General features: G+C 46.8%; 1 protein-coding gene across 1 annotated transcript in view; it reads left to right on the top strand.

Moving 5' to 3' along the window:
* Positions 1–13,779, top strand: part of IL31RA (interleukin 31 receptor A) — a 79,579-nt gene that overhangs the window by 26,538 nt on the left and 39,262 nt on the right. Inside the window, exons 7-9 of the mRNA XM_088469449.1 lie at positions 515–591; positions 10,217–10,433; positions 12,803–12,985. Of these exons, the coding sequence (XP_088325575.1) occupies positions 515–591; positions 10,217–10,433; positions 12,803–12,985 (477 nt within the window). The remainder of the gene's footprint in view (positions 1–514; positions 592–10,216; positions 10,434–12,802; positions 12,986–13,779) is intronic.

Genomic DNA, 13,779 nt, shown 5'->3' with positions numbered 1-13,779 from the left:
TGTATGGGGTTCAGCAATAACCGATTACGACGTAACAATGACTGTAATCGGCGAATCAGAATTCGCAACATATTGGATTTTGCCGACCATTCGTGGCTCTAGATTGGCAGTATATGGTAACAATCAGTTATTTCGATGACACAGCAATCCATATGACTAGTAAAATGTTTTGAGGCAAATTGGAACGACAAATTGTCCACATTGTCCAGTGTGTATGCACTATTGTGCGCTCCCGTGCGTCGTTCATTTTATCTTCAGTTCTGCCTGCAGTGCAGGCCAATCTAAAGATTCAGTGGCCGTCACCATGCTTCTGGATGCGGTTGGTATAATCAATAGGCGGCAGATCTGAAGATACGCCGAATGACGCACGGGAGCACGCAATAGTGCGTACACACTGGACGATGTGTCATTCCGATTCGCCTCAAAACGACAGATCGTCCAACATATCGTCTGGTGTCTACCCAGCTTTAACTTTGCTTTGAGTGGAATTAATATTGTTTCTTTGTGTTTTCAGCACCTTCTCACGCTGTTGAACTATGGAGAGTGATCAGTTCATCAAACAGCAACAGATTGGTACATGTGAAATGGAAGGTATTGTGCTGTGAAGCAATGAGATGTCCTAATGAAATGCATAGGTTGGAATGCCTGAGTGTCACATTTGCGCTCCCTGCTGGCCTTCTCTGGAATAGCTGTTGTTGCTCTAACCTAGCGTGGTTGGCTGACCAGATAAATCTAGGCTTCCTCTCACAGGGCCTGATTTTGAGTTGATGTCGAACGCAGTTTTTTCTGTGCATGCGTTTCAGTAACACTACTTTTATTTCCCAATTGACACAGTCACAGTAGTGATTTCAGATGCATGCACGCAGAAGTGTATTGAAAATGTATTGGGAGTTACTGGGCAGTGACAGGGAGGTGGGTATTCAGACGCATGGTGATGGTCAGTCTTATGGAAGTGGTTGCGTACACAGACATTTACTTACATTGGAGGCCATACTCAGGTGGAAAAAATCTGCACCTACCATAGGGCTGATGCAAGTTTCGATGATACGACAATGGTGGTGTCAAAAGACACAACAGGCAGTATTTGAGCATCTAAAGATGCTAGGAGTGGGCGTCTCAGTCCTGGCACATGCAGACTCACGGCTGTACACCAGGGAAGGACTTGTAGTGGCATGCATAAAGTTGCAGAAGCAATACCAGCAAAAGAATCTCACATGGGCGCAGCCGCGTCAGATTCAGAAACCATCCCACAGTGTGATAACCCTCGTTCCTCAGCACAACCCTGTAAGTGGGGCAGTCAGTCATTTCTGTCTGTGCAGGGAGAGGCTAAAATAATAATAAAAAAATATTACAATTTCGCCGTGCTGTGATTCATTGCAAATAGAATTCAGACGATTTGGGAGTGAATATGGATACAGAATAATCACCATGTGGTAAAATACGATGGAGTTCTGTGGGAAAGCTCTTTTAAGATAAAGTAATGCCACTACTTGCCATTTCTATATGGTAAATGCTGTATATTACTGAACTGCACAGATGGTGTAATAGTTGGCATTACTGCCTCACAGCACTGAGGTCGTGGGTTCGATTCCCACCACGGCCCTAACTGTGCGGAGTTGGGTTTCCTCCGGGTGCTCCGGTTTCCTCCCACACTCCAAAAATATACTGGTAGGTTAATTGGCTCCCAACACAAATTAACCCTAGTGTGTATGTGTGTGAGCATGTGTAGGGAATACAGATTGTAAGCTCCACTGGGGCAGGGACTGATGTGAATGGCCAAATATTCTCTGTAAAGCGCTGCGGAATATGTGTGCGCTATATAACTAACGGGTAATTAATAAATAAATGAAAACTGAAAATTCTACATGGAATTAGTATTTATCATGCTCCATTTTAGTTCTCTGCAGGAGGTTGCTGCCTCTCTAACTAAAGCTGGCCACACATCTAAAGATTATCTGTCCAACCAGCCAACTGGAATTTTTATGAAATACCGCCGGCCGCATGGCCGACGGTTCGATTCCTGGCAGCGGCAGCCCGACATCAGCAGAGATCCCGGCAGCGGTAGCCCAACAGAGCTGGAAATCCCGATCGTGGATAGTTAAGTATTGTCTAAACTAACCTAACCCCCCTAACCCTAACCCTCCTTAGGGGTGCCTAACCCTAACCTCCCCCCAAGTGCCTAACCCTAATCCCCCCTTCCCAGCTGCCTAAACCTAAGTCCCCCGGGGGGGTGCCTAACCCTAAGTCCCCCCCCTGGGTGCCTAACCCTAACCCTCCCTCCCCCTAGCCTAACCCTAACCCTCCCGGGGGGGTGCCTAACCCTAAGTCCCCCCCGGGAGCCCTAAACCTAACCCTCCCCACCGCGGCTGTCCGCTCGCGGCGCCCGGCATCACTACGTTCGGGATGCCGTGCGCCGGTCTCCCGGCGTCGGGGAAATGCCGGGCGTCTACATCTAGACGCCCGGCATTTCACCCTTGCCGGGATATGACAGTCGGGAAGCCGGCTGCCGGTATTTAGGCAGTCGGCTTCCCGATTGCATACCAGCCAACTAGTTGGTTGGTTGGAATGAAAATCTGGTAACGTATGGGAGTAACTGATGATCAGCAATTTGCTCTTAAATGTCAGAAAACAGATGAAAATGGTCGTCAGACAAGTTTGTTAAATGTTTGATCTAAACGATTTGTTCAAACAACGGTTTTTGTCCATTTTCCGGCATTTGGGAGCAAATTGCTGATTGTCATTTGCTTTCATACCTTACCAGATTTTCATTCCAACCAATCAACTAGTTTGCTGGTTGGACAGATTATCTGTAAATGTGTGGCCAGCTTAAGGGGTTGATGTGTCAAACATTTGAAGAGAGCTAAAGTGGATGGAGATAAAGTACCAACCAATCACCTTCTAACTGTCATTTTTCAAACACAGTCTGTACAGTACAATGGCAGTTAGAAACTGATTGGTTGGTACAATGACAGTTAGAAGCTGATTGGTTGGTACAATGACAGTTAGAAGCTGATTGGTTGGTACAATGACAGTTAGGAGCTGATTGGTTGATAGGCAGAGTTTCAGTAACCGTTTTGCTCAATTGCTTGGGAGAAGCACACTATGTGGATTGGTTTGTTCATACAATGGGCAGGGCCAGCAACAGAAATCCCAGAACCCGGTACACTCATGTTTTTGGGGCCCTATTCCTCCCCAGAAGTACAGGCTGGACCCCCATCGGCTCATCCACCCTGTGTCTCTCCAGCCTCGTCCCCCTATCTGTCTCTCCACCACCAGCCTCATCACCCTTTATGTCTCTCAATCTCCAGCCTCATTCTTCCTCTTTGCAGCGCACCCCTCACCCCTGTGTTTCTCCGGCACGAACACCTGCATCTCGTCACTGTGCCTCTGTAGCTGCCGGCTCCAAGCTTGACACAAGGCACAAAGCTGCCTGAAATGTTGCTATATGCCTAAATAAACACTTTTGGTGTTTGGAATCTGATCTTGGAGAGCCGATTTCTTTTTTTTAAACATAAATAAATAATAATACATTATATATATATATATATATAAATATATGTATGTGTGTGCGTGTATATATATATATATATATTTCTATATATATATATATATAATGTAATTAGTTATACAATCTACGGTGCCCGCAGGACCTGGAAAATAAGACTGATGACTTTTATCAAGAACCGTTCTTGATAAAGGTCGTCTTGACTGAAACGTCAAACGTGGACCGTCTGGAGTCTTACTTTCCAGGTCCTGTGAGTGCCGCAGATTGCTTTAACATATATTTTGGTTTCTTCAACCCCCTGAGGACACCGGGGCAAGTGTAACTCATACTGTGGAGTGCCGGCGTTACTAATATTATATATATATATATATATATATATATATATATATATATTTATTATATATAAATTTTAGACAAAAAACCTTACGGTTTTACATGTACCATTAAATCTCCTTAGACATGATCTGAAATTTCACAAAACCTATTTGTTTTTCTGCCACCAAACTTTAAAAAACAATGGGCGCTGAGTGGGATGTGGGAGCCACATAACTGCTCAAACCTCAGTTGCATAGACTCGTGTGTGTATTCCAATGAGCACACAATTCTGTGATTTAGCAGCTCCACCATTTTGTGACTGACAGCAATCTCATTCTGTGAGAGTGCCAAATCTGCAGTTAACCACAGGGTGTGATGGCATACCATGTCTGTATTGCGCAAGGAACACGTCCATTAAGGCGTCAGCCTTAATGATCATAATTTCATTGCTTTTTGAAGTTTGAGTGGCAGAAAATCAATAGGTTTTGTGAAATTTCAGATCATGTCTAAGTAGCCTTAATGGGACATGTCAAACTGTAAGGTTTTTTGTCTATGGAATTTCATAGCTTTTTTAAAATGTATTAACTATCAGGGTTTGGATGAGCTAACCGGGCTACCTGCAGGGGAGAAGGGCAACAAAATGATACACTAACGCAGGTGGAAGAGGGGACAGAACACAGGAGGTTGGTTTGGAAGGGGCAGAGTGTGAGATGGCTGTAGGCGTGTGGGGTAGCGGCAGCAGCGGTGGTGCAGACCAGTGGCAGCGGTGCAGTGCAAAGGGGGCATCAGTGGGCGACAGAGGGCTTACTGGTAGTGCGTATGCACCTGAGAAAATCAAATCAATAAGTCACAGATGCACGAATGCAGCATTGAGATCCATCTACACATCTGTTAAAAATTGAATGTGTAAAAAAAAAAGAAGGCATAGCCCCACCCCCTAGAGGCCAACCAGCATCGGGCTTTGGAGCCCCAGTACTGGTTGTGCTAAGTACAGGGGATAAACGCCGTGGGGGTCCCCCATATTAAGCACAACCAGCACCAGGCTTTTCAGAACCAGTCCTACTTGCCAAAATACGGGGGACACATGATGTAGGGGGTCCCCCGTATTTAGTGCAACCAGCAGAGGGCTCTGAGCCGGTCCTGGATTTGGAATTACAGGGTGGAAAAATGCCTAGGGTCCCCCTGTATTTACCAGAGCTAGCACCAGACTCCTCCTAGTGGGGGGGGGGGCGTTAATGCCACAACCAGGGGAGCCCTTTCACTGGGTGCCCCAGCTGCAGCATCACCCCTGACCGCTAGTCAGCCCAGGCCGGGGAACCCTGGGGAGTTGGGGACCCCCCAATAAAGGGGTCCCCCTCCTCAGGGCACCCCAGGCCTAGGCTGATAGCCCGGGGCTATCCCCAGCACCCCTGGGCGGTGGGTGCCGGATTGATTATGTAAAGTGTGGTGCATATGAAAATATAAATATTGTCTTTTGCAGTAGTACTACAGGTAGCACTACAGGTCCCAGCAGGCATCCCCGCATACTGGTACTTGGAGAACCACAAGTACCAGCAGGCGGGGCATTAGTACCCCTGCAAAAGAAATATTGAAATAAAACACAGACACCATTTTTTTAAGTATTTTATTATGCTGCACCTTCACCTGTGGGGCGCAAGCCATTAAGCTCTTTTACATGGCTGCCGCTCCCCCAGGACTTTTACGGCATCTTCACCTGGAGCGCGGCTTGCATTAAGCTCTTTTGCGTGGCCGCCGCCCATCCAGGGCTTCTGCGGTGTCTTCTCTCTTCAGCTGGTCTCTCCAGCTCACCGGCCGTCGACTGAATGGACAGGGCCTCTCGCTGGCTATATTTAGCCAGCCGAGGGGGCGGGGCGATGACGTCGCGAGCCATAATTGGCTCGTGGCGGCCATCTTTGAATTTCAAAACTTCAATGGGCATTTGAAAACTCATTTGAAAAGGGCACGCTTGGTTCTCACCATTGAAGTCAATGGTGAGAACAGCTCATTGGCTGAGAGGCGGAAGACTCGCCTCTCTCAGCCAATGAGCGCTCCGCACCGGGATTTCTGTACTGAAATCCCAGGCGGAGCTGTCATTCGGGCAGTATTATGTGTGAGGGTCCGCGTATCTCGTTTTTTTTTTTTCGCCAAGACCCTGGATTGTGTGAAGAGGACCTGATCTACGCATAGGAGGAGGTGAGTATGGAATTTTTATTACAGGTACTTCCCATTGGATTATCTACTGGAGAAGAGGACAGATTGGCTTCATGGATACTAGGTGAGTATGTGAGATAGTGTGTGCATGTGTGAGTACATGTGTGTGTATATGTATGTTTTAATAAAATTGTACTTCTCTATGGTGTGTTGTGTTTTTTTTTTTATATTGCTTTTGCTGTGGAACTAAAAGTACCAGCAAGCCCGTAATGCCCCGCATGCTGATACTTGTGGTTCTCCAAATACCAGCATGCGGGGGAGGCTTGCTGGGAACTGTAGTTCCACAGCAAAAGACAATATTTATATTTTCATATGCACCACACTTTACAGGGGTGCTGGGAATAGCCCTGGGCTATCAGCCTGGGCCTGGGGTGCCCTGAGGAGGGGGACGCCTTTATTGGGGGGGTCCTCAACTCCACAGGGATCCCTGGCTGGGCTGACTAGCGGTCAGGGGTGATGCTGCGGCTGGGGGGCCTGGTGAAAGAGCTCCCCTGGCTGTGGCTTCACCCCCCTGCTAGAAGGAGTCTGGTGCTGGTTCTGGCAAATACAGGGGGACCCTACACATTTTTTTCCCCCTGTATTTCCAGAACCAAGACTGTCTCAGAGTCCTGTGCTGGTTGCGCTAAATACGGGGGACCTCTACGTCATTTGTCCCCCGTATTTTGGCAACCAGGACTGGTTCTGAGAAGCCTGGTGCTGGTTCTGCTTAATGCGGAGGACCCCTACGTTGTTTGTCCCCTGTATTTAGCAAAATCAGTACTGGGGCTCCAAAGCCCGGTGCTGGTTGTTTTCTGGGGGGCGGGGCCACAAATTTTTTTTTTAATTAAACACAGAAGCAGGCATCATGGATCTACCAGATCCGAGCCTGCATACTGTGTCCTGTTACCTCCCCTGGGTCCTAACTCCTGCACTACCGCTGCCCGCACTGGTACCGCTAAAGCCCGCTACTGTCCCCGGGTTCTGGCCGCAGCTGACACCCGTTACCCCCCGCGCCTTTCTGCTGGCTCCCGCTGCAGCTAACGCCAGCTTCTTTCCCCTGAGCCCACCACCGCTAAAGCTCACAAATGACAGCCATCTTGGTGCACCCAAGTGAAGCCACAGTTATTACACCTGCTGGAGGCTCCTACTGCAGCTGCGCAACAAGTTGAAAAGTCCTATCTCTACAATGGCGCATTCTTGAGGTAATAGTTTAAAAACTGTAACTTTATAATTTACCTGAACCGCAAAAACACGTACCCTGGCACAATAGCTACCTAAAAAAACAAACCCCAAGTCTAAATTCCACCCCTACCCTGAGTTATGCCTTCCCAAAAATCCCCCATAGACTATAGCAGAAAAGGGTTCCTAATTGAGAATGTCAGAAAAGAGTGACAGTTGGAGCTTTAGATTACTCCTTGTCCTAACTTTTTATGTTTTTGCCCTGAAATTTGGCATGCAGGACCGGGCGACAGTTCTACCCGCCCCTACCAAATTTCAACTTGGTACCTCCTATAGCTTTTGAGGTGTAGCCCCTTAAACACCCTGCCCCCCCCTATGGAGAAATCCGTTTTTTTAGATGCAGCCTTAATATAAGGGGACGACTGTGCCCTTATAATATATATATCTCAAACAGTGGCGTAACTAACGGGGGGGGGGGTTGTCGAGTGGGGCATGTGCCCTGGGTGCCGTCTAGGTCAGTGCGGTGCGCGGTACTACACAGTAAAACAAGCACACCACCGCCGTCGGGTTGTACATTCACTGACAGTGAGTGTACTACCCGGCGGCGGTGTGTTTGTTTTAGCAGCCAATAAGAGTCAGACAGATTTTTATTGGCTGCTGCACCCAGGGCTGGCGCTGGGTGTCATGCTTGTGTTTGTTTGTGGAACCTGGGTCAGATAGATGTCTGTTTGAGAAGTGGGAGGTGTGTAAGCAAAGCTGGCAGGCCTGAGGAGACCTCTTGACATGTGAAGTAGATGCGTCCCTGACTGAGAACCGAACCCGGGTCTCGGCAGAGAGATGCCGGATCGTACCCACTAGACCACCAGGGATATCTGTGTTGTTGATGGTATGATGTGTGTAGCAGAGAAGGTGTAGTAGTAGATTAACCAGGCTGAAATGTGTTGTTACTTGATAATAAAAAATTACTTTTCTTACTTGGTTCTGTAGTCCAGAACACTTGAGTGGCAGATCTTGGCAGAAGTATCTACCAGACTTGGACTGGGTTTCCTCTGTAGTCTGGGAGCACTCTAATGATGACAGGGCTGGACACAGGCCATGATTCAGAGCCGGACGCTCTTTCAGAGTGCTTGCTCTGAATCAGGGCGTTTTTTTGGAGCCGGCCTCCTGGCTGCTCACTAAACTGTGGGTGACCACCCACAGCTTTTGCGAGTGGCCAGGTGATGGTCGTGATGGTCACGACCATTGGGCTTGCGACGAGACCCTTGTGGTAGGGTCTCGTTCCCGCAAGCCCCAGTAAGCTTCCGGCTCTAAAAGAGCCGGAAGCCCACTACTGACATCACTAGTGATGTCAGTAGGGCCGCCCACAAACGGCAGGCATTCCTTTGACAACGCCTCCGTTTGGCCAGCCACCCCCCCTTCCCCGCCTACAAAACGGGGCGAGCTGTCGATCAATATCGACAGCTGCCCCGTTTTGTTGTGAGCCCTGGATCGAGTGATTTCTCGCTCGCTCCGGGGCTTGCGCACGCCCCAACATCGACCCACTTGCAGACCGAAAACCAGAATGAATGGTAGCTGTAGAATAGTCAGGAACGGAACCAGGGAAGCAGGAACAGCTGATATCACCGGAGCACACAGGTGTAAGCTTTAAACAGTTTTAGCACGGAACCAGCACACTGGAGAGGGCTGGAATAACTTGTACAACTTGAGAGGCTGATTACACAGGTGTAGAATTGTAAAGCAAGTTAGTGCAGCAAATATAATCAGAACTGCACCAGCAGGATAACAAATGAATGTAACTGGAGCACAGTTGCACTTCACTCAGTAAGAACTAAACTAGACATTGCACTGGGAATGACTGAGAGCCAGAGACTGGAATATATACCTCGGGGTCAGCCAGGATTGGATGAGCAGTGTCATATGATATTGGCTGGCTCAGGCTGACTAGTGATTGGCCAGTTCGCGATCAGGTGATCGGGATAGCAGTACTCCAGGGCTGGCTGGATGTGTGCTAGGCCGAAAACAATGAAGCCTGAGTCTCACAGGGATGACAGTGGAAGCATGAACTGACCTCAGGTAGCAATCTTGCCGGCCACGGGAGCAGTAAGTGACCCAGCAGCAGGGGTAACAAGCTTGGGTTGTGACACTGGGCTGGAGCTCACTCATGAGTGCCACCTTCCGGCTCCCGCAGTGGGTGAAGGGAGAGATGTCTTGACGTCTCTCCTATAGAGCGGGAGGAGCGGATCGCAGCGGACACAGGAGCGGGGATTCGGGTAAGTATAGTATTGTGTTCTGTGTGTCTGTGTTTTATACGTATGGGGTGCTACTAATGGGGGCATTGCATAAGGGCACTACTACTGGGGGCATTGCATAATTGGCGCTACTACTGGGGGCACTGCATAAGGGGCACTACTAAAGGGGGCATTGCATAAGAGGCACTACTACAGGGGACATAAAGGGAACTACTGCAGACAGCACTGCATAAAGGGCCCTACTACTGGGGGCACTTCATAAGGGGCACTACTACAGGGGGCATTGCATAAGGGGCACTACTACAGGGGGCATTGCATAAGGGACACTACTACAGGGGACATTGCATAAGGGGAACTGCTACTGGGGGTGTTGCATAAGGGGCACTGCTACTGGGGACATTGCATAAGGGACACTATTACAGTGGGCATTGCATAAGGGGCACTGCTTCTGGGGGCATTGCATAAGGGGCTCTACCACAGTGGGCATTGCATAAGGGGCACTACTACTGGGGCATTGAATAAGGGGCACTACTACAGGGGTATCATGTTGACACGCCCCCATGTTTCAGTGGCCACGCTCCTTGTTGCATGAAGTCTCGCCCACTTTTTTGGCAAAAAATTGGGGGTGGGAACTCCATTTTTCATTTTGCCCTGGGCGCCAAAGACCCTATCTACGCCTCTGTATATAAATAATATATGCTGTAATTTAGTTAATGTTAACGTAATGTAATATTAATATGACTACCAGTCCCATTCAGATTATTTGCATTTTCTACAGGAAAGACCCAATATAAACTCATCTGTAATAATACTGGGCTACTTTGTTCAGTGGTACCCGGAGGACTTGACTGTTCCTGCGGAGAATAAAACCACAGACCAGAATGAGATGTTGCTGAATATATCCAATAAGGCCTACATAATATCTGTTGCGTATTACAATTATGTCGGATGGTCCCCTAAAGCCACACTGAGAATTCCAGCCAATAATGAAAGTGGTATGTAGCAAGAAGAGCTATTCATTGACAATAGTGCACTTTAGTTGATGTTTTAGTTAAAAGTCTATATTGGCTCCATTTAAAAAATGGCATACATGTGCTTTTTCTTACTAAACTTTGGGCCTGACTTAAAGACGGATGCAAAGGCATTTACGCACGCAATCTTGTGATTATTTGCCATTGCACATACGTATAAGCCACACTGCGTGCTCAGGGTGGTGACAGGGGTGTGGTGAGAAAAACGCAGGCGTGTCTGCTGGTTTGAACGCTGTTTTATGGGAGTGCATAAATTAGCCACTGCGAGTGCATATGCAGCTCTGCATGTTAGGGGAGCTACCAAGGCTGTGGTAGGTCAGACCTGTCGCAAGGGTAAGATGGCCGCCGATGTGCGGCGATGTTACCGATATTTCCGCAGGTAAGCGTCATCGCATGCAGTGGGCGTCTTTATGCTCAGGTGATCTTTGCTAACATTAGCTGCTTTACATACAAAATTGTAGCTGCGATCGCATTAACATCCATCTTTGAATCAGGCCCTTTGTCTTGTTATTTTCGGAAATTTTCTACCAGCTGTAGTGACTGTAGTGAACTTGGAGGGGGACACCATGTTGGTGGAGTTGGGGTCCTACTATCCTCTGGTTGCTCCTATCAACTCATACCCCCAGAAGCATCGCTTTCATTCTCTACATTTGAGCTTCATGCTATTCACCTCTTCCAACCTGTTCACCTTCTTGTAGCTGTCATGTATCATCCACCTGGGTCTAGCTCCAAATTCCTTGGCAACTTTCCTTCCTGGATCCCTGCTTCCTCTCTTCAGACCTTCCCTCTCTCATCTTAGGTGACTTTAATATCCCTATTGATGCCCACACTGACCCCTCTGCCTCTAAATTCTTTATCTTCGCTTTATATCTTGGACTGTCTGAATGGACCACCTCCCATGTGATCCTCATGTGGGCTTCACAGTTGTGATGATGACCATCATCTTCTCTCTTTTAACTTATCTCTCACTCCTTCTCCACCTCTGCCTCCCAAGGCTACCATCACTAAGCGTAGCCTTGAGGCTATTGAAACTGTATCCTTATCTGCTCTACTCGACTTACTTCTCTCCCTCACTGTCTCTGTCCCCTGCCCTGAACAAGCTGTTTCCCTATATAAGGTCCCTTAGTTTGGCTCTTGACTCTGTTGCTTTGACTGTCACTACTCACCTTCGCAGATCCACAACTCACCCTTGGCATTTTAAGGTACCAGATACCTGCAAATGTGCTCACGACCACTGAGCGACAGTGGAAAAATGACGCTCCAATGCAGACTTCCTCCAGTTCAAATTAATGCTGTCCACCTAAAATTCTGCCCTTTCTCATTCTAAACAGTCTTATTTCAAGACCCTTATCTCCTCCCAGTCCTCCAACCTCCATTTTCAACTCCCTCCTCTGCCTCACACCCACTTTCTGCCCTTGACTTTGCCATCAACTTCACATCTAAAATTGAATCCATACGCTCGGACATCACATCCCACCAGACCCTCACCACTCCATCCCCTTCTTCCCCAGCCTGCCTATCCCCATCCTCCCCATTTATTTTGCCAACTCTGACTTCATTCTCCCCAGTATCTGGAGATGAAGTCATGGCCCTAACCTTGTCCTCCCCATGACCCTATCCCTTCCCATCTCCTACGCTCCATTTCTCCTGATGCCTATTTCCATATTGCCCCGCTCTTCAATCTCTCCCTCTCATCAGGAACGGTCTGCTCTGAATGCCTTTGTCTTCACCTTTTCTATTTACCGCCTCCATCTCTCTTCTCCCCTTTGCCTCCAAACTCATTGATTGGATTGTTTACAACCACCTTAACACCTTTTCGTTCCTCCCACTCCCAGCTCAAACTATTTCAGTCTGGCTTTTGTCCTCTCCTCTCCACAGAAACTGCCCTCACTAAAGTCAGCAATGACCTCCTTGTGCCAAATCCAAATTGGCCCCTGCCCTAACAAATAGCAAATGATTTAATATAGTGATGTTGTGCTGAAGGCAACATTTGTTGTAGGATGTTTTTAGTATTATTATTATTATTTTTATTATTATTATTATTATTATTATTATTATTATTATTTTGTGTAATGGAATCCTCACTAGAACAATGTGAGAAATATGGGGTATTTAAGGCAAAGCTTCATGGGAAAAAATATTTAAAGAGAAAGAGAAAGATCGAAAACGCAGCAGATGGCATATTGTCGTACGATGCTGTCATGTAAATGCCATTTTACTTAAGACCCTTTCACTTTTGGAAAGGCTCATTTGACATAAAGGGATGAAATAGTGGTTGCGACTGGTTAATGTTACAGCTATTACAGTTGCTATCTACTCATTGTATTTTCCAGCTGAGAATCTGATTGATGATGTTCAGATATCAAGAAGGAATGAAGACCTGTCCGTGTCCTGGAATGTTAGCAGTCCTAGAATCCAGAGATGTGTGGTAGAGTGGTGTGTAGATTTGGAAACAAGGCCTTGTATTATACACTTTCAGTATGTGGAAAATGCTTCAGAATGGACAGGAGGAAAAGGTACAGTACCAGCTTCCCATTGTTCTATATTTATCATTTTATGGAAAATGAATGAAACATGCGCAGCTTGGAACTTTAGGAAAAGATTCATTATAGAGATTAATCCACGAGGGCTCAAAAAACAAAATCATTAACTCAGTCTAATGTGCATTTAGCAACTTTATGGTAAATGTCTTTCCAAGCTTAGCAGAAAATAAAACACATTGGTCACTCTTATCTATTGTCTATAGCTCTCTGATGTGTTTCTGAAAACAATAAAGGAGGCTTTCCACAGTAGACTTTATGGGATATATTTACTAAAGTGTAAGTTTTTAGAAGTGAAATTGTTGCCCATAGCAGCCAATCAGATTCTACATAACATTTATCTAGCACCTTCTAGAAGATAATAGCTAGAATCTGACTGGTTGCTATGGGCAATAACTCCACTTCTAAAAATCTGCACTTTAGTAAATATACCCCCTATGTGCCAGGAATATAAATTCTGAATGATAAAAGTAAAATTCCATTTTATGGTTTCTCAATATTTGTATCCAGAGAAACGAGGGCAAGATATGGGCAAACGTGGTGATACGGGTGGTAGCCAAACAATAACTGCAATTAGTAGATTTATTCAAAGAAAGGATTGTAATCCAAATGGGTGACCAAGAAAATTCCAAAATGTTTGGGGGGGTAGTATTGAAAATTTTCCTCTCTATTATTAAGAATATCTGAGAGTCATTTTAGTGTCTATGTTTGCCCCTCCCCAGATCATTGGGAAGTGGAAGAAAACATGTTTTTAGCATTAACACTAGATT

The sequence above is a fragment of the Taudactylus pleione genome, unplaced genomic scaffold, assembly GCF_031769625.1.
Source record: "Taudactylus pleione unplaced genomic scaffold, aTauple2 ptg000092l, whole genome shotgun sequence".
NCBI lineage: Eukaryota > Metazoa > Chordata > Amphibia > Anura > Myobatrachidae > Taudactylus > Taudactylus pleione.
The sequence above is the reverse complement of the archived record's forward strand: the minus strand, read 5'-3'. Positions and strand labels throughout refer to the sequence as shown.